Genomic DNA, 21,027 nt, shown 5'->3' with positions numbered 1-21,027 from the left:
TACAAGATTTAGATTAATTATTGAAACAAGGAGCAAACTAGAGTCAAAATACTTAATTGGAGGAGGGCCAATTTCAGTGGGTTGGACTGGACCTGTCCCAGGTAAATTGGAATCAAAGATTGACATGCAAAACTGTAACAGAACTTCTTTACAGAGGAGATGGTTTGGGTACAGTCGAGATACATTCCAACAAGTGGGAAAGGTAGGACAAGCAAAGCCAGATTCCCCTGGATGACAAAAGGGATACAGAGTAAGATGAAGCAGAAAAAGGGTTCATATGACAGATGTCAGATTGATAATACAAGTGAGAACCAGACTGACTATGGAGAGGTCAGAGGGATGGTGAAAAAGTAAAGAGAGGCAAAGAGAGAGTATGAGAAGAGACTGGCAACTAATATAAAGGGGAATCCAAAAGTCTTCTATTGGCATACAAGTAGTAAAAGGACAATAAGAGGGGTGGGGCCAATTAGGAACTAAAAAGGGGATAGAGGCAGAGGGCATGGCTAGGTTACTAAATGAGTACTTGGTATCTGTCTTAACCAAGGAAGATGCTGCCCAAGTCATAGTGAAGGAGAAGGTAATTGAGGTACTGAATGAGCTAAATATTGATAAAGAGGAGATATTAGAAAGGTGGGCTATACTTAGAAGTTGATAAGTTACCAGGACCAGATGGGATGCATTTGAGGATGCTGAGGGACGTAAAGGCAGAAATTGTGGAGGTACAGGCTATAACCTTTCAGTCCTCCTTAGATACAGGGGTTGTGCCAGAGGACGGCAGAATTGCAAATGTTACACCCTTGTTCAAAAAAGGGTGTAAGAATAAACCCAGCAACTCCAGGCTGGTCAGTTTAACCTCGGTGGTGGGAAAGCTTGTAGAAACGATAACTCAGGACAAAATTAATAGCCACCTGGACAAGGGTGGACTGATTAAGGAAAGCCAGCATTGGCTTTGTCAAAGGCAAATCGTGTTTAACTAACTTGATTGAGTTTTGTTGATGAGATAACAGAGAGGGTTTATGAGGGTACTGCAGTTGATGTGGTGTATATGGACTTCCAAAAGGCATTTGATAAAGTGCCACAAAACAGGCTTGTCAACAAAGTTGAGTCCCATTGAATAAAAGAGATGGTGGCGACATGGATATGAAGTTGGCTGAGTGACAGGAAACAGAGAGTAGTGGTAAATAAATTGTTTTTTGGGCTGGAGGAAGGTATACAGTCGGGTTCCCCAGGGGTCAGTACCTAGAACCACTGCTTTTCTTGATGTATATTAATGACTTAGACTTAGATGTACAGGGCACAATTTCAAAATCTGCAGATGACACAAAACTTGGAAGTAATACAAACTATGAAAAGGATAGTGATGGACTTCAAGAAGACATAGACAGGTTGGTGGAATGGGCGAACATGTGGCAGATGAAATTCAATGCAGAGAAATATGAAGTAATTCATTTTGGTAGGAAGAACATAGAGAGACAATATAAAATAAAGGGTACAATTCTAAAGGGGGTGCAGGAGCAGGGGGACCTAGGTGTATATGTGCATAAGTCATTGAAGGTGGCAGCGACAGGTTGAGAGAGCGGTTAATAAAGCATACAGTATCCTGGGCTTTATTAATAAAGGCATACAGTACAAGAGCAAGGAAGTTATGTTGAACTTGTATAAGACACTAGTTCAGCCTCAGCTAGAATACTGCGTCCAGTTCTGGGCACAGCACTTGAGGAAAGACATGAGGGCATTGGAGACAGTACAGAAAGGATTCATGAGAATGGTTCCAGGGATGAGGAATTTCAGTTATGAAGATTGATTGGAGAAGTTAGGACTGTTTTCCTTGGAGAAGAGAAGCCTGAGAGGTGATTCGATAGAGGTATTCAAAATCATGAGGGGTCTGGACAGAGTAGATAGGGAGAAACTGTTCCTACTTCTGAAAGGGTCAACAACGAGAGAGCACAGCTTTGAAGTATTTGGTAAGAGAAGCAAAAGTGGCATGAGGAAAAACTTTTTCACTCAGCGAGTGGTTAAGGTCTGGAATGCGCTGCCTGAGAACGTGGTGGAGGCAGGTTCAATCGAAGCATTCAAAATAGAATTAGACAGTTATATGAAAAGGAAGAATGTGCACACTTATGGGAAGAAGACAGGGGAATGGAATTGAGAAAATTGCTCTTTCAGAGAGCCAGTGTGAACACGATGGACCGAATGGCCTCCTTCTACACTGTAATGATTCTGTGAGCTTGCAAGACTCATTTAGATCAAAACTGTGCCTTTTTGAAGTGTTAAAAGAAATGAGACTTTCACAGTTCTAAGGGGCCTGGTGGAAAGCATAAGGGAGTGATTCAGCTATTGCGCTTTGAGAAGGACAGAGTTTGCGATCAGAGGGGAGTTGATGTACGTAGACTGAGCTAACGAAGTTCAGCTTTGGAAGCTTGTATTTACAATCCCCACACCTCTTCAAAGTACCATTTAGGTCCACTAGAGTCTTGATGATACTTTACTGCATCTTGGGGAAACACTAGTAAGGGGAAGAGGAGACATTTTTACAAGATGTAAAGAGACTTTGCGTGCTCGGAACATTGTCAGATATACTCAGCGCTTGTGATTAACCATCACAATTTAAGTATACTTTCTGTCATCATTTTATAGGAATTGTACTAAGGATTTCAATCAGCACAAGTCAAATAAATCCATCTGGTATTATCTGGTATACCTAACAAAATGGTAAATTTCCCAGATACATCCTAAAAACAGGACAAATCCAATCCGGCCAATTACCGCTCATCAGTCTGTTCTCAATGATGGAAGATGTCATTAACAGCGCTATCAAGCGGCACTTACTCAGCAATAACCTGCTCAACAATACTCAGTTTGGGTTCCGCCAGGGCCACTCAGTTCCTGACCTTCTTACAGCCTTGTTCCAAACATGAACAAAAGAGCTGAATTCCAGAGGTGAGGTGACAGCGACTGCCCTTGACATCAAGGCAGCATCTGACGGAGTGTTGCATCAACGAGCCCTAGCAAAATTGCAGTCAGTGGGAATCAGGTGGAAAACTCTCCATTGGTTGGAGTCACACCTAGCACAAAGAAAGATAACTGTGGTGATTGGAGGCCAATCACCACAGCCCCAGAACTTCACTGCAGGAGTTCCTCAGGGTCATGTCCTAGGCCCAACCATCCTCATCTGCTTCGTCAATGGCCTTATCACCAACATAAGGTCAGAAGTGGGGATGTTTGCTGATGATTGCACAGTGTTCAGTAACATTCCCAACTCCTCAGATACTGAATCAGACTGCACCCACATGCAGAAAGACCTGGACAACATTCAGGCTTGGGCTGTTAAGTATCAAGTAACGTTCGTGCCACACAAGTGCCGGTCAATGACCAACTCGAACAAGAGAGAGGATCTGAAAATCTCCCCTTGACGTTCAACAGCATTACCATCACTGAATCCCCCATCCCCAGCATCACATTGACCAGAAGCTTAACTGGACTAACCATATAAATACTGGGGCTACAAGAGCAGATCCGAGGCTGGGAATTCTACGGTGAGTAATTCAGCTCCTAGTTCCCCACAACCTGTCCATCATCTACAAGGCACAAGTCAAGAGTGTGATGGAATACTCTCCACTTGCTTAGATGAGTGCAGTTCCAGAAACACTCAAGAAGCTCGACAACATCCAGGACAACGCAGCCCACTTGACCGGCACCCCATCTACCACCTACAAAATGTCACTCCCTCCACCAATGGCGCACAGTGGCAGCAATATGTACCCATCTACATGACGCATTGCAGCAACTCGTCAAACTTACTTGACACTTTCTAAACCAGCAACCTCTATGACCTAGAAGGACAAGGGCAGCAGACACATGGGAACACCATCACCTGCAAGTTCTCCTCCAAGCCACACACCATCCTGACTTGGAACTGTACCACCGTTCCTTCCCTGTCACTGGATCAAAAACCTGGAACTCCCTTCCTAACAGCACTATAGGTGCAGCCACACCTCATGGACTGCAGCGGTTCAAGAAGGCAGCTCACTACCACCTTCTCGAGAGCAACAAATACTAGCCTTGCCAGTGATGCCCACATTCCATGTACAGATAATAAAAAAAATAGAAATAGTTTCTCTCTATCTTATGGGTTCCCTTTAATACCTTGAAAACTTTGATCAAAGCACCCCGTAACCTTCTAAATTCTAGCGAATATAACAACAGATTGTACAATTACTTCTTGTAATTTAACCCTTGGAATCCAGGTATCATTTTGGCAAATTTACTCTGTACTCCCTCCAAGGCCAGTATATCCTTCCTAATGTGTGGTGCCCAGAACTGCTCTCAGTACTCCAGGTGTAGTCTGACCAGGGCTTTGTATAGCTGGAGTTAGACTTCTACCCCCTTGTATTGTAGTCCTCTAGATGTAAAAGCCAGCATTCCATTAGCCTTTTTGATTATTTTCTGCACCTGCTCATGACATTTTAACATGTGTACCTGGACCCTCAAGTCTCTTTGGACCTCTAATGCTTCTAGCTTTTCACCAATTAGGTGTATCCTGTTCAATCCTTTTTAGGTTGAAAGTGGATGACCTGACATTTGACTACCACGAAATCCATTTGCCACAGTTTTACCCACTTGATCTAGCAATATCTCTGAAATTTTATGCTTCTATCTATGGTGCTTATGCTGCCACCTAGCATTGTGTCATCAGCAAATTTGGATGTGTGGCTTTCTATCCCATTATCTAAATCGTTAATAAATAGTGAATAGTTGAGGCCCAAACACAGATCCTTTCTAGACACCACGAGTCACTTTCTACCAGTTGAAGTACCTGCCCTTTATCACTACTCTCTGTCTCTTGTCACTCAGCCCAATTCCCTAACCAGGTCAATAATTTACCTTCAATTCCATGGGCTTCACCTTTAGCTAACAGTCTCTTATGAGGGACCTTCTCAAATGCCTTCCAAGTTCACCTGTTAGACTTTTTTGTAAATTAGCATTTTGAACTATATTAGTACTATATATGGGTCAGAATGAGTTATTCAACATTCAAAATGCAGTTAATTGCTCTAGACACCATCAGCCAATATTTTGATACAAGCAAGACCTTTCCAGGGAAGGGACTTAACTGCCACTCTTGCTACCCTGAAGTACCACAGTTTTGGAGAGTTTAGTTTAGTTTTAGTTTAGAGATACAGCACTGAAACAGGCCCTTCGGCCCACCGAGTCTGTGCCGACCATCAACCACCCATTTATACTAATCCTACACTAATCCCATATTCCTACCACATCCCCACCTGTCCCTATATTTCCCTACCACCTACCTATACTAGGGGCAATTTATAATGGCCAATTAACCTATCAACCTGCAAGTCTTTGGCATGTGGGAGGAAACAGGAGCACCCGGAGGAAACCCACGCAGACACAGGGAGAACTTGCAAACTCCACACAGGCAGTAGCCAGAATTGAACCCGGGTCGCTGGAGCTGTGAGGCTGCTGTGCTAACCACTGCGCCACTGTGCCGAGGGACTGACTATAACTACAGAACTATAATTCATCCACAGCTTGTCCCCATTCATTAGACAATGGAAGATGTGATGAGTCATTTTTATATTGGTGCTGTATTGGTTTTAATTCTGAGACTCCCCATGCCGATGAACTGGCTCACAGTATTTACACCGCTAAATGTGGCTCCCTTCTCCTGGCAGCAGATTCAAGAGTACAAAAAAAAACAAAATTTAAAACAGTTTGCTTCTTTGAAAAAAACCTGCATAATGATATCAGCTTAAAATACAAATTTACAATGTGTGCATGACAATGCGCTGCTAAGCCTGCCATGACTTCCTCATGTCACACACAGCAAATGGCCATAAAATCCTCCCTGAACACACATAACTGAGGACCTTAAGTGAAGGAATATGCAGCCACTGTACTTCAGCTCACATACTAACCCATGCACACAGGAAAGCGTCCAATCCATCTATTATTCCCTATAAGGCAATTACTAAAAATTAAAATTCCCAGACTTTTTCAATAATGGGACATTTAAATAGAAATTACATGAGACACTCCAACATCAATCAATGCTATATTGTAGGAAAATTATAAATAGCAGTGACACACAAACACGGTAAATAGACTTTCAGCTCCTTGTGGTTCTGAAATCAGTTGGTATACTATTAATCCAATTAATATAATCAGTTTCAACAGCACCCATGAGCATTACAATGTACTGTGGGTAACTACCCAAACACTTTCTGCAATGCTTTTCACAGAACTCGCCATTAGTGTGGATACTGTTGTATTCCAAGGTGTATTGCTGAAAAAAAAGACATGCTGTCGAAGCTTTTCATCTTGCACTCATCGGGACACACGTAAGAATGCCAAATTTCAAAGGGAACAACAACTTATACTGCAGGAGTCTTATGTTTCTGGTGTCCATGCTGTTAGAAGGCTTAAAATTAGTGGTACCATGACTTGCACAGTATTGGCCATTTTCAAGGCTTTAGACTTATGTATCACTGTGAGCCAATTGCAGAGTATAAAATTGTGATATTGGCACTTGCCAAATACAGGACATCAATTATGGATTATACTAAGAAAATGAGGAATTGCTTAACTTCCACTAAATGATTTGATGGGTTGGTTCCTACCTTGATGTAGTTATTCAGGACTGGGTACACCCTGTACATTGCTAGGAACAGTGAGAGGAAGGTCGTGAAAGGGAAAGCTGTCATAACAACATGTGTGACTTCTGGGAAGGAGATTATCTTGAAGCCGAACTTCTCAAACAGTTTGACCAGTTCTTCAGATGGTTTCTCATCACCCTCGCTCAGGATGCTGCCTGCTATATATCGCAGCTTCTCTTCTGATACCTGCAATCATAAAAGGAGTTCATGTTAACTCATGTCTAATGACATTTTAACATGTACAAAATTCCACATAATGCCGGTATCATTAGATGCAAAATACCACTAATATAAGTATTAAAGTACACCACTGTACCATTTCTACACAATTAAAGTTAAATTTTGCACAATCCTTAAACATGTAATTGCCCCTCTCCACACCAAGACTATGGAACAAGTACTGATGTGTTGCAACATTCACACGTGCTAGCTATTCCCAAAAGGATGCCAATTCAATGTTCACTTCATTCTTGTTCTCAATAAGAAAATACTGACAAATCTGCCTCAGTTATCTAATTACCCACAGCAGAGCATTCTTGGTCCAAAGATAGCTAAAGAAATAAAAAAGTAAAATTACATTAAAGAAAAACCATTAACATATTGTTTGCCTTTGCTCCACGACCTTCTGGTCAGCTATTCTGTGACCTTGTCCTATCTACACCTTCTCCTTGGTTATCTCTTGCCCCACCCCCACTTTACTTGCTTATAACCTTTTACATTTCTAATATTTGCCAGTTCTGAAGGGTCACTGACCTGAAACGTTAACTCTGCTTCTCTCTCCACAGATGCTGTCTGACCTGAATATTTACAGCATTTCTTGTTTTTACTAAAGGAATACTTATTAGCTGTCTGTCCAATGCATCCAGCAGGACAGGTCATTGCAAAGATTATGGGTAAGGTTGTTGACTTAGTATTTTGTGGATTATGGAAACCTTCATTTCACTCTATTCTTAAACCTGCAATTCCCCCTCCCCATATCTGGTGTTTCAATAAATCTTGTTTCTGTAAATGACAGTACTTTCTGCCTGATTACACATCATTACCAATGTTAAGTATGTACAAGGGGTCCAGTCCACCTAGACAGCAGACAGTGACACATACATGAAAGGTCACTTACTAACACTTTCGTGAAATTGGTAGCATATAGATGCAATGCGGTACATTGTCAACTTTCCACTTTGGCATAAAGCTGGTCTTGTGGATGGCTCACTTGTTATGGAAATCATTGGAACTGAAAATTCCACGATTTCCATAACAAATGGCTGGATGCACAACATCAATTTCACACCTGGCTAGAAAGTTGAAAATCTACCCCAGTGCCTCAAGTGAAATGGTAACACTTATCAAAAGTAATAGAAAAAGGCAGCACTATAATGCCTAATATTTAGTCCTTCCACCATATAGCATGAGACACCTGAGTCCACCCACCATTCTAGCCTGCTATAACAAACATAGGTAAAATGCATAATATTTCCTTTGATTAAGTGCAAACAAGGCCTGTTATGTACAAGTAAAAGTAACCAATGAACATGAGCACATTACAGGCCAATCTCTCATGTCAGATAACCTTATGCAATGTTTGTATTTCATTCTGGTGGCAGTTTAAGACACAACCAGTCTCACAGTCTTGCAATACACACATAAACTGTTTTATAGAATACAAAGTACACAACAGTCTGATATTGATTATTAAGTATCGTGGCATTTGATTCCTCACAAATCAGCTACAAAGACAACAGACTTGGATATTTTTACTCATATCAAAAAAGACTTTAGCATCTGTTATGGTTCCAGTAGTTTGTTTTGCAAAACCCTTGGTTACAAATTACAATAGACAACAGTTCAATAGGAGTCATTTTGCAAATTACTGCCATTAAAGGAGGTAAATGGAACCCTCAGTTGAAAGGGGAATAGGAATGTTTGCAGGAGGCTGCTTTTTAAAAGAACATGAATCTTGCTTTCAGGTCTCCCCCATTCCCCTTGCATCAACACAAGAGCAAATCTCTACAAAATCTATGGTTAATATTTTGGGTACAATATTTTGGTTTAAAATGTGTATGCTGATGACATAATGGAGGATGTTATTAAGTGGTTTCTAGGAGTCAAGATTCTGCAATGGAGCTGAAATAAACCGCACAATTGAAATGATACAACTTCCTTAGGTGCTCCTTGATTAACAACTGTAGGTTTGACATTAATTGAGCTCCCTCACACCGCTGGCTCAATAACTCCTCCCAGTCAGTTTACTTAAGAACACAGCCATAGGGGCAAGAGCAAGCCATTCGACACTTTGAGCATGCTCTGCCATTCAATAGGATCATAGCCAATCTTCTACTTCGACGCCACCTTCTCGCACTATACCCATATCCCTTGATTCCCTTACTATCCAAAAATCTACTCATCTCTGTCTTGAATATACTCAATGACTGAGCATCTGGGATAGAAAATTCCAAAGATTCACAACCCTTTGAACGAAGAGATTTTTCCTCACCTCAGTCCTAAATGCCCAAACTCTTATTCTGAAACTGTGATCCATAGATTTAGACTCCCCAGCCAGAGGAAACAGCCTCCTAGCATCTACCCACTCAAGACGCTTAAGAATTTTATACATTTAATTAGATCACCTCTTGTTCTTGTGAACTTTAGGGAATATCGGCCTAGTCTATTCAATCTGTCCTCATTGGACAATCCTCTCAACCTAGGAATCAGTCAAATGAGCCTTACCTATGTGTGTCATTACCACTCACAATTTAAAGAGCAACTGTCATGATGTAAACTTTCCAGCAAGACAATTTCCACTTGATAGTAAACATATTGTTGCAGATTGATGTGCACAAATTCCCGATCAATGATTCCTGCACAGCTGGTTTTCTAACCTCTGTGCGATCACTTTAAAGAGCCAGTGAGTGATAGCCAGCCATCTCCCCAAAGGGAGACTGAAGAAAATCAAGAGAGGAAGCAGCCAGAAATCAACACTGTGAAACATTATTACACAGAAAAGCTCATGGCAAGTCGACAAATATTCTGTTTTGTTTACTCTTTGGATCTGGGCAGTATTTATTGCCCATCCTATGGTTATAGTTAGCTTATACTTAACAGTACTGGGGCTTGGGTATGGATTAGCCGCAATAGAGCAATCCATGGCAGTATTAAGAAATTTGGTAGAAGTGGATATCCTGAGATTTGAGCACATAATCTGGGTTGATACTTCACTGCAAGACTGAGGAAGTGCTGCACTATCAGAGGTGTTGTCTTTTGATAAACAGAGGCTTCTGTCTGGCCTCTCAGGTAGACATGAAAGATCCCAAGCACTATTTGAAAAGGAGCAGGGGACTTCTTCTGGCTCCTTTGCCAACATTTATCCCTCAACCAACACCTAAAAGAGATGATCTAATAATTTATTTCATCGTTGTTTGTGAGACCTTGCTGTGTGGAAATTTGTTGCCACATTTCCTATATTACACCAGTGACTACACTTCAAAAGTACTTTATGGGATGTAAAACATTTTGGGATATTCTGAGGTTGTAAAAGGTCTATAGAAATCAAGTTCTTTATTGGACATTATGATGGAATGTGGGGTTGGCTGACTGGCAGGTTCTTGCAATCTCTCAGAAATCATTTGTAAATGGGTAATAGGACAGGGAAAGGGTATCAAAGGGAAAAATAGATGAGGAGAGGGAAGGACAGAGAGGAAAGCGAAGAAGGGAGAGAGTGTGTAAGAGGAGAGGAAACAAAGGAGAAAGAGGAAAGGGGTGAGGTGAGACAGAAATGTGACAATATACAATATTTACGAATCAATAAACTATTTAAAAAGTGAAGTGTTTTTATAGAGTTTTTTTTAAACACAGTGAAAGATTTCTTCCTCCACTTCCACTATTGATAGCCGTGCTTTCAGCCATCTAGGCCCTAAGATCTAGAAATTCCTCCCTAAACTTCTGTCTTTCCCTTTCTCCTTTAAGACACCCAACCATAACTTTACTTTAAAACTTACCTCTTTCAGCAAGCCTATCCCAATATCTCTTCCTTTGGCTCAGTGTCAATTTGTGTCTGATTACACTCCTGTGAAGTGCCTATGAAGGTTTTACTATGTTAAAGGAACTACAGAAATGGAATTCGTTGTTAGGTGAATTCTCCTTATAATGGTGGATTTTTTTTTTCTAATCAGTTGAGCTCTAATTGGCATTGCACACAAGGAGTCAAGAACAAGTGCAGGCAGAGAATAACTGGACCAGGGAAGGTAGGAATATGATGGTGGAAGATGCTGCAAGGGAAAACACAGGAAGGTTAGTCAGGGTGGGAGGTATAGGGATGTACAGTGGGGTCCTGGGAAGTACAGCGGGGTAGAGGAGTGCATAGTTAGAGGCTGGGGCGGGGGCCAGAAAAACAGTGAAGAGAATTGAAGGCCATTAAAAGTTAAGGGAGAGCAGAGCAGAGGGGGGAGAGGAAAAGGCGAGGAGAGGCAAGTACAGAGAAGCATATGCAGTGAAAGAGAAGGGAACAAAGAGGGTGAGGGTGGGGCTGGGCAGAAGATAGCCTTGAGCAGCTCTAATAAAACAGGTTGGTAATTGGTAACAGAACAGGCTGAAGAGCAAAAGCAGCAGAGGCCCAGAGCACAAAACACAGAAATCCAGCTGGGAGTTCAGTGTTCTCCCTGGGGAATGTTATAAGGGGTTGAGGTGGAAGAAGAGCACCAGGAAGAACAGCAACTGCAAAGTTACAGGCCTAGAGTTCCAAGACGTGTGCGAAACAGCAGCCAAAGACAGACAACATGACATCAGAAGAGGAGAAAGCTGTTCAGCTCCTTGAGTCTATTCTACCAATCAATTGACTTGTAGTTGATCCATACCTCACCTCCTCGTGCCTTTTGGTCCATACCCCTCGATACCTCTACCCAACAAAAGCTTTCCATTTCAGCCTTCAAAAATCTAATTGACCCAGAATCCACAGCCTTTTGGAGGAGTTTCAGATTTCCACTACCATTTTAGATTCTAAACTAGAATTATACAACCTATACTCATAATTTAGCCCTAGTATCATTCTGGTGAATGCTCACTGTACCCATGCCCAAGATCAATATCTGCTTCCTGAGGTGCAACGCCTAGAAATGAATGTAGTATTCTAGTTGGAGTCTGACCTCAGCTCTGTACAAGTGATCTATAGCTTCCTCCCCTTTGTACTCTAGCTCCTTTGAGATAAAGGCCGACATTGATTAAGCCTTTCTGATTACTTTTGTACTTACGTAAACTATACAGCATAGAAACAGGTCATTCAACACAATTAACAAATTGTATTTAGATAGCACTTTTAATGTAGTAAAACATCCGAAGATGCTTCACAGGAGTATTATTAAACAAAATTTGGCAGCTCGCCACATAAGGAATTATTAGGGCAAATAGCCAAAGCTTGGTCAAAGCAGTAGGTTTTAAGGAGTGTCTTAAAAGGAAGAAAGAGAGGTAGAGAGCCAGAGAGGTTTAGGGAGGGAATTGCAGAGCTTAGGACCTAGACATCTGAAGGCAAGGCCACCAATGACGGAGCGATTAAAATCGGGGATGTACAAGAGGCCAACATTGGAGGAGCACAGAGTTCTCAAAAGATTTGTAGGGTTGAAGAAGATTACAGAGTCAAGGAGGGGTGAAGTCATGGAAAGATTTGAAAAAAAGGGAGCAAAATTTTAAAACTAAGGCTTTGCTGGACCAGGAGCTAACATTGGTCAGCGATAGGGTGATAAGTGAATGGGATGTGCTGAGTTAGAATACGGGCAGTGGAGCTTTGAATGAGCTCAGTTTATGGTAGGTAGAAGATGGGAGGCCACCTAGGAGAGCATTAGCATTGCAATAGTCATTTGTCCAAACTAATTTGTGCTGTTTATACTCCACATGAGTTTCCTCCCATTCTAACTATTTCATCTCAGCCTTTCAGCGTATCTTTCTATTCCCTTTTCTCTCATGCACTTGTCTAGTATCCTTTTGAAGATTTCTAAGCTATATGGCTCTTCCACTTCCTCTATGGGAGCAATTTCCACATTCTAACCACTCTCTTGAGTAAAGAAGTTTCTCCATATTTGTCCATTCAAGTGTAAGCCATTTTTAATAGTGTGATGAGTCTTAATTACTGCCAAACAACCTTTCTGGCACTGAAAATTAACTTCAAGTGTGGAGTGTCATTCTTTCAGATATTAATTATTGTTGGAGATTTTTTTTTAAATTTAACCTTTTAAAAAAAAATCTTTCTCTCTTATCTCTCTCCCTCTTAATCCCATCTTTCTTTTTTTACATTGCATTAAATATTCCAACTTGCCCATCCTGGTTTAAACTCTGTGTGCTTTGGTGAGGATTCTTCAATCTGATTGATTGAAGAGATACACTATTGCTTACCCTGTTCACAACAACAACTTGCAATTATCTAGCACGTATAGCATAGTAAAACATCCCAAGGCGCTTCACAGGAGCATTGTCAAACAAAATTTGATACCAAGCCATATAAGGAGATATTAGGATAGATGACAAAAGCTTGCTCAAAGACGTATGCTTTGAGAAGCGTCTTAATGGAGGCCCCACATTCCTTGTAGAGGACGCGTGCTGTTTTTCCAGTCTGATTACCGCAAGCCAAGTGCAAAAGCTCACAGAAATTCTATGGGCAGCTGTAAGCAAGCATGAACGGCAAGTGCTGTTTGTTCACCACTGCCCACGAAATATAGGCCATGTATCCCTAAATCCCTTTTCTCTTTTATCCAGTTCAATTGCCTATTTTCTAAAATGTAGGTGATGGCCGGAATTTTACCCTCGGCGGACAGGAGCCGTTCACCAACCAAAAAGTCAGTGCGATCCCGCCTCCGCTTGGCATGAGGATCCAGACCGCATTTTGCGGTTCCCAGGCCCTTAATTGGTCTGAGGCAGGACTTCCATTAACTGGCCACTTAAGGGCCTTGATTGGCCTGGGGTGGGCTGGCCGTTTTTCGCTGCTGCCACCCTGCGTAAAATAGCGGCGGGAGCAGGTCGGGAAGGGGCCTTCCCCCCCCCGCACCGAGTCTCCCGCTCCATTTTACGCCCCCCCCCCCCCCAATACCATCCCACTCTCTGGTGGGGGGGGGGGGGGGGGGAGGGGGGTGCGTAAAATTACAGACGTGTTTCTGTTTTTCCCACCAAAGTTTAATACCTCACATTTATCTATGTTCATTTGCCACTTAACTGTCCAGCGTGCAAGTTTTCTAACATCTTCTTGTATTATGTTACATTCCTCCTCAGTGTAAGCTGTACACTCCAGTTGGTATCATCTGCAAATGTTGATACTGAGTTACTTACTCCCAAGTCCAAATCATTAATATAAATTAGTAATAACAGTGGTCCCAGCACTGATCCTTGCACACCACCACTTTCTACCTTCTTGCAACCTGAACAACTACCCTTTACCCCTACTGTCCACTTTTTATTTTTTAGCTAACCTGCTATCCACTCAGCCATTTGACCCCTTGATTCCCTTTACTCCTTTCGCAACATCTGCCAGTTAATTTGGGAATAGTTAAAATTTCTCATTATTCTTCTTCTATGCTGACCATTCACATTGTAAATTTGACGATATCTTACTTCCTCCAATTTCCTTCCACCATTTGTTGGTCTACTGTATATACCTATTTGAGTGATGGATCCCTCCTTATCTTTTCAATCAATCCATATGGATTCTATATGTATCTTACTGCTAGTTACATTCTTTTTATCTACTGCCATTATGTTATCTTTAACTAGTACAGCTACTACTTCCCTTCTTCCCTCCATTTCCTTCCTAATATCTTGTAATATTTAGCTGCCAATCCTATTCATTATGTACCATGTTTTAGTCACTTCTACTATATTCAGATCCGCTCTACAAATTGTCTCCAGTTCATCCATTTTGTTTTGTTTACTACGTACATTGCTGTACCAACAAATGATCTTTTATTCATAACTCCTCTCTGTTTTAGTTTTGTTATTCATTCAAGGGAGGTGGACATCGTCGACAAGGCCAGCAATTTTTGCCCATCCCCAAATGCCCTTGAGAAGATGATGAGCCACCTTCTTGAACTGCTGCCATCCCCACAGTAATGTAAAGGAGGAAGTTCCAGGATTTTGATCCAATGGCGATGAAAGAATGGAAATATATTTCCAAGTCAGGATGGAGTATGACCTATATCGGAACTTGCAGGTGGTGGTGTTGACATGCACCTGTTGCCCTTGTTCTCCTAGCCAGTACAGGTCACAGGTTTGGGAGGTGCTGCCAAAGGAGCTTTGGCGAGTTGCTACAGTACATCTTGTAGATGGCATACATTGCAGCCACGGTGTGCCCGTGGTGGAGGAAGTGAATGTTTAACCTGGTGGATAGGATGACAAATCAGATGAGCTGCTCGATATTGAGCTTCTTGAGTGTTGTTGGAGCTGCGCTCATCCAGACAAGAGGAGAGTATTCCTGACTTGCACCTGTAAAAGGCTGAAAGGCTTTGGAAAGTCAGAAGGTGAGCCACTCACCACAGACTACAGCCTCTGGCTTTCTGTTGTAGCCACAGTATTTATGTGGCTTGTCCAGTTACCTTTCTGGTCAATGGCGACCCCCAGAATACTGATGAGGGATTTGGTGATGGTCATGCTGATGAATGTCATGGAGGAGATGGTTAGACTTTCTTTTGTTGGAGATAATCAATGCCTGACACTTGTGTGGTGCCAAGGTTTTTGCCACTTATCAGCCAAATCCTGAACGGTGCCCTGGTCTTGCTGCATGGAGGCATGGACTGCTTCATTTTCTGAAGAGTTGTGAATGGAACAGAACACTCTGCAATCATCAGCGAACATCTCCACTTACAATGGTGGAAAGGCCAATGACGAAGCAGCTGATGATGGTTGGACCTAAGATATTGCAGTGATGTCCTGGGGCTGAGGTGATTGGACTCCAACAACTATCCCTATTCTGTGTCGCCAACCTCCCAACAATTTCTAACCAATGTTGCAAGGTTGCCTCCAATTTCATGCACTTTCATTTTTGCTAATAAACCCTGTACAGAACCTTAACAAATGCTTTCCGGCAGTCACTATAGACAACATCTATAGATTCGCCACCATCCACCAAATCAAAAGTATTCAACTAGATTAATCAGACATGATCTATCCTTTACAAATCCACGCTGACTCTCTCTGATCAGTTCTCGTCCAAGCACTCTTGTCCAGGAGCTCTGTCCCTGATGATAACAACAACTTGCATTTACAGAGCACCTTCAACATAATTAAACATCCCAAGGTACTTCACAGGAATGATTATCAGACAGAAATTTGACCCCAACTCACTTAAGGCGATATTAGGTCAGATGACCAAGAGCTTGGACTAACAGGTAGATTTTAAGGTATTTTCTAAAGAAGGAGAGAGGTAGAGAGGTAATTCCAAAACTTAGGATCTACACAGCTGAAAGCAAAACCCCCAACAGGGGAACAAATAAAATCAGGGTTGCACAAGAAGCTAGAATTGAAAGAGTGCAGAGATCTTAAAGGCTTGCAGGGCTGGAGGAGGTTATAGAGATAGGGAAGGGCAAGGCCATAGATCAATTTGAAAACGAGGATTTAATTGATTTTAATAGATCTGATTGAAACATATATAATTCTTAAGGGACCTGACAGGATAGATGCCGAGAACATGTTTCCCCTGGCTGGGGAATCTAGAATAGAGGGACACTGTCTCAGAATAAACAGTTGTGATACTTTGGAATTCTCTACCCCAGAGTGGATGCTCAGCTCAGTCATCGAGTATATTCATGTCAGAGGTCACTGTAGTCTTGGGTACTGAGGGAATTAGGAAATATGGGGATAGTGCAGGACAGGCGGAGTTAAGGTAGATTAGCCATGATCTTATTGAATGGTGCAGTAGGCTTGACTGGCCAAGTGGTTTCTTTAATAAACAACAAAACTATCATTTTATTATAAAACAAGACTTATCCAGTAATGAAACAAAGAATTAACACACAGAATGAAATATAAAAATTCTTTTTTTTCGTCAGTATTTACAGTAGAGAAAGAAAATGTTGTCGAGGAGAATACTGAGATACAGACTACTAGGCTAGATGGGATTGAGGTTCACAAGGAGGAGGTGTTAGCAATTTTGGAAAGTGTGAAAATAGATAAGTCCCCTGGGCCAGATGGGATTTATCCTAGGATTCTCTGGGAAGTCAGGGAGGAGATTGCAGAGCCTTTGTCCTTGATCTTTATGTCGTCATTGTCGACAGGAATAGTGCCGGAAGACTGGAGGAGAGCAAATGTTGTCTCCTTGTTCAAGAAGGGGAGTAGAGACAGCCCTGGTAATTATAGACCTGTGAGCCTTACGTCGGGTGTGGGTAAAATGTTGGAAAAGGTTACAAGAGATAGGATTTATAATCATTTTGAAAAGAATAAGTTCATTAGCGATAGTCAGCACGGTTTTGCGGAGGGTAGGTCGTGCCTCACAAACCTTATTGAGTTTTTCAAGAAGGTGACCAAACAGGTGGATGAGGGTAAAGCCGTGGATGTGGTGTAAATGGATTTCAGTAAGGCGTTTGATAAGGTTCCTCACGGTAGGCTATTGCAGAAAATACGGAAGTATGGGGTTGAAGGTGATTTAGAGCTTTGGATCAGAAATTGGCTAGCTGAAAGAAGACAGAGGGTGGTGGTTGATGGCAAATGTTCATCCTGGAGTTTAGTTACTAGTGGTGTACCGCAAGGATCTGTTTTGGGGCCACTGCTGTTTGTCATTTTTATAAATGACCTGGATGAGGGTGGGTTAGTAAATTTGCGGATGACACGAAGGTCGGTGGAGTTGTGGATAGTGCCGAAGGATGTTGTAGGTTACAGAGGGATATAGATAGGCTGCAGAGCTGGGCTGAGAGATGGCAAATGGAGTTTAATGCGGAAAAGTGCGAGGTGATTCACTTTGGAAGGAGTAACAGGAATGCAGAGTACTGGGCTAATGGGGAGATTCTTGGTAGTGTAGATGAGCAGAGAGATCTTGGTGTCCAGGTACATAAATCCCAGAAAGTTGCCACCCAGGTTAATAGGGCTGTTAAGAAGGCATATGGTGTGTTAGCTTTTATTAGTAGGGGGATCGAGTTTCGGAGCCACGAGGTCATGCTGCAGCTGTACAAAACTCTGGTGCGGCCGCACCTGGAGTATTGCGTGCAGTTCTGGTCACCGCATTATAGGAAGGATGTGGAAGCTTTGGAAAGGGTGCAGAGGAGATTTACTAGGATGTTGCCTGGTATGGAGGGAAGGTCTTACGAGGAAAGGCTGAGGGACTTGAGGTTGTTTTCGTTAGAGAGAAGGAGGAGGAGAGGTGACTTAATAGAGACATATAAGATAATCAGAGGGTTAGATAGGGTGGATAGTGAGAGTCTATTTCCTCGGATGGTGATGACAAACATGAGGGGACATAGCTTTAAGTTGAGGGGTGATAGATATAGGACAGATGTCAGAGGTAGTTTCTTTACTCAGAGTATTAGGGCGTGGAACGCCCTGCCTGCAACAGTAGTGGACCCGCCAACTTTAAGGGCATTTAAGTGGTCATTGGATAGACATATGGATGAAAATGGAATAGTGTAGGTCAGATGGTTTCACAGGTCGGCGCAACATCGAGGGCCGAAGGGCCTGTACTGCGCTGTAATGTTCTATGTTCTCTTTATTAAACCCCCCCCCCCCCCCCACTCACACACACTTACACTCACACTGGTTAAAGAGGGAAAAAAAGACATTTTCTCTGCAGAGCATCTTTTACAAAAAAAGACAAAAAAAATACTTTGGCCAAATACTTGCTAATTCTTGAAGAAAACAGATGAGATATATTGTTTCCAAAATGGCATACAGTCTGGCGTCAGAGGACACGTAGACAGGTCACTGGGATCTTTTCTGGTGCAGTACTTTTCAGGCAGTGAATTAATCTGGCAAGTTTTTCCAGCTTCTCAGGAGAAATGCAGCATCAGGGGTTTTAGCTCCCACACACAGGATCTTTGAAAGGTTTCACAGAGACAGGAGGAAAGAGATGAGCTGGGTGTTTCTCTCTTGGCAGGTTGATCTCCAACTAATTCAAAACAGTCCACAACCCAACCAGAAAGTCAAAACAATATCCCAAAAGCAACCTCCTGACCATCTAAATTTTGACATGTCACTTCACTTGTAAACATCGTCCCCAAGTCACCAAGGTTTCTGTTGTTTATTGAGCTTAAGGCACGTGACTTCCAGTAACAGTTGTTTTCAAACAAGACCTCTCAGTGACCCTTGTAAAAAAACATCCATGGAGTCGTTTCAGTTTTCCCGAATAAACCAATGTCCATGATTCTAAAATACAAATCTTCAAAAAAAAATTTTAAAATAGAAGCACTTCATAACAATTTCTATAGTGTATTCGTGACAAGAAAAGAGGCATTAAATATAGAGCTAGTTATGAATAATGAGGCAGAATTAGTTAACAATCTGAATAAGGGAATATCTTGCAAAATGTGACCAAATTTAATATTAAGTTTGACGGGGAAAAGCAAGATTTAAACCTTAAGTAAGGCAAACCTCAAGGGGATAAGACATAAATTGACCACGGTAAACAGGGCTGAGCTGTTAATGGGTAAGCCTACACACAAACTGAAAGAAGTACTTGGTACAATTGTTACGACCAAGGCGGGAGGTGTGCACTGTTTATTCTAGTCCCACTTCTCCACAGGTTACAACAGATAAGTACATTTTCCAACTTACTGATACAATCATATACTCTATTTTCCCCAGAATAAAACACACCAACCAGGTTTCTTTAATAAACAAAATTATCAGTTTATTATAAAACAAGTCTTAACCAGTAATGAGGTAAAACATTCAAACAAAAATCGAAATATCAAAGCACCTTATCTATCCTAACCCCTCACACACACAGCAGTTAACCGGAAAATAAAAAGGATTTTTGTTTACAGTGCTGTTACATAGAAAACAAAAAAAAACACTTAGGCAGAATATTTGTTCTGGGTTTTGGTTTGGCATCCCAAATACATATAGATGGTTCTCACTGGGATCTTCCTAGAACAGTTCTTTTCAGGCAATGTTGAAGATCAGTTTGGGTAGGCTTTCCAAGAAATGTAGCCACAGAGGTTTTAGATAGGTCTTACAGCAGAAATGCAGCAACAAGGATTTTCACTTCCCACATATTCGATAAGGAGGGTTTCTTCAAATACAGTTGGAAATAGGAAGCTGACACGCTGTATGCAGCGTTTTTTTCAAGAGAGAGAAATGAGCTGGGTCCTCTTCTGGCAGGCAAAAGCCAACTGTCTATTGTAACAGTTCAACTGGAAACTAAAAACATTTCAGAAGTCAAGCCTCCTGACCTCTATAAATCTTGACCTGTCACTTCTTTGCAAACATCTCCCCAAGTCAAAAACAACCCCTGCTGGGTGATTATCGACAGGTGCCTTCCAGTAAAACGTGTTTACAAGCCAAATCCAGGAACCTTCTGGTGACTTCTTTAAAAAGAAACACAAAGTTCAGCATCTCTTCAAGATTCCAGATGAATCAATGTCCATAATTCAACTATAAGTCCTTAAAACATATTTTACAAAAAAAAGTACTCTTCGTAACACAATACAAAACTACAACATGCCCATAAAAAGACAAAAGCTCTACTTGTTCAGTGAAATACCATGGTCAGCAATGAGATAGAGACAGTATCAAGCTAAAAGAAAAAGCTTACACAAGTGCAAGCAAAAGTCAAAATCCAGCAGACTGGCAGAGCTCTTAAAAACAATAAAGGGACACAAAGAAATTAAGAGGTGCAAAAGGAATATGAAAAAAACTTGCCAGGGGTATTAAAGCTAACAGTAAAAATATTTATAAATATATCAAGAGAAAAAGAGTGATATAGGAACATGAGTAGGCCATGCTGCCCTTCAAACTTGTTCCACCATTCAATTAGATCATGGCTGATCTATATCCTGTTGATACTGCCTTAACCCCATATTCCCTTATACCCATGGTTAGCAAAAATCTCTCAAATTTATTATTTATTGCGTTGGCATCTATTGCTTTTTGTGGGAGAGTGTTCTGTACTCCTACCATCCTTTCCATGAAGAAGTGTTCCTAACTTCTTGCCTGAATGGCCTGGCTCTTATATTAAAGTTATGTCCCCTTGTTCCAGATTTGCACCACCCCCAGCCCTACACCTCCAGCCACACCCAGCAACCCCCCCACCACCACACCCACCCACCACCCCACCCCCCCCCAATCAGCAGAGAAAATTTTTCACTATTTATCCTATTAACGCCTTTCAAAATTCTAAAATTTTCAATCAAATCATCCTTTAACCTTCTATTTTCTAGGGAATGCAAACCTCATTTATGTA

General features: G+C 41.7%; 1 protein-coding gene across 1 annotated transcript in view; it reads right to left on the bottom strand.

Moving 5' to 3' along the window:
* LOC137379957 (testis-expressed protein 264-like) overlaps nucleotides 1-21,027 on the bottom strand; it is a 456,807-nt gene that overhangs the window by 376,609 nt on the left and 59,171 nt on the right. Inside the window, exon 2 of the mRNA XM_068051380.1 lies at nucleotides 6,639-6,860. Coding sequence (XP_067907481.1) covers nucleotides 6,639-6,860 — 222 coding nt within the window. The remainder of the gene's footprint in view (nucleotides 1-6,638; nucleotides 6,861-21,027) is intronic.

The sequence above is a fragment of the Heterodontus francisci genome, chromosome 19, assembly GCF_036365525.1.
Source record: "Heterodontus francisci isolate sHetFra1 chromosome 19, sHetFra1.hap1, whole genome shotgun sequence".
NCBI classification, from domain to species: domain Eukaryota; kingdom Metazoa; phylum Chordata; class Chondrichthyes; order Heterodontiformes; family Heterodontidae; genus Heterodontus; species Heterodontus francisci.
The sequence above is the reverse complement of the archived record's forward strand: the minus strand, read 5'-3'. Positions and strand labels throughout refer to the sequence as shown.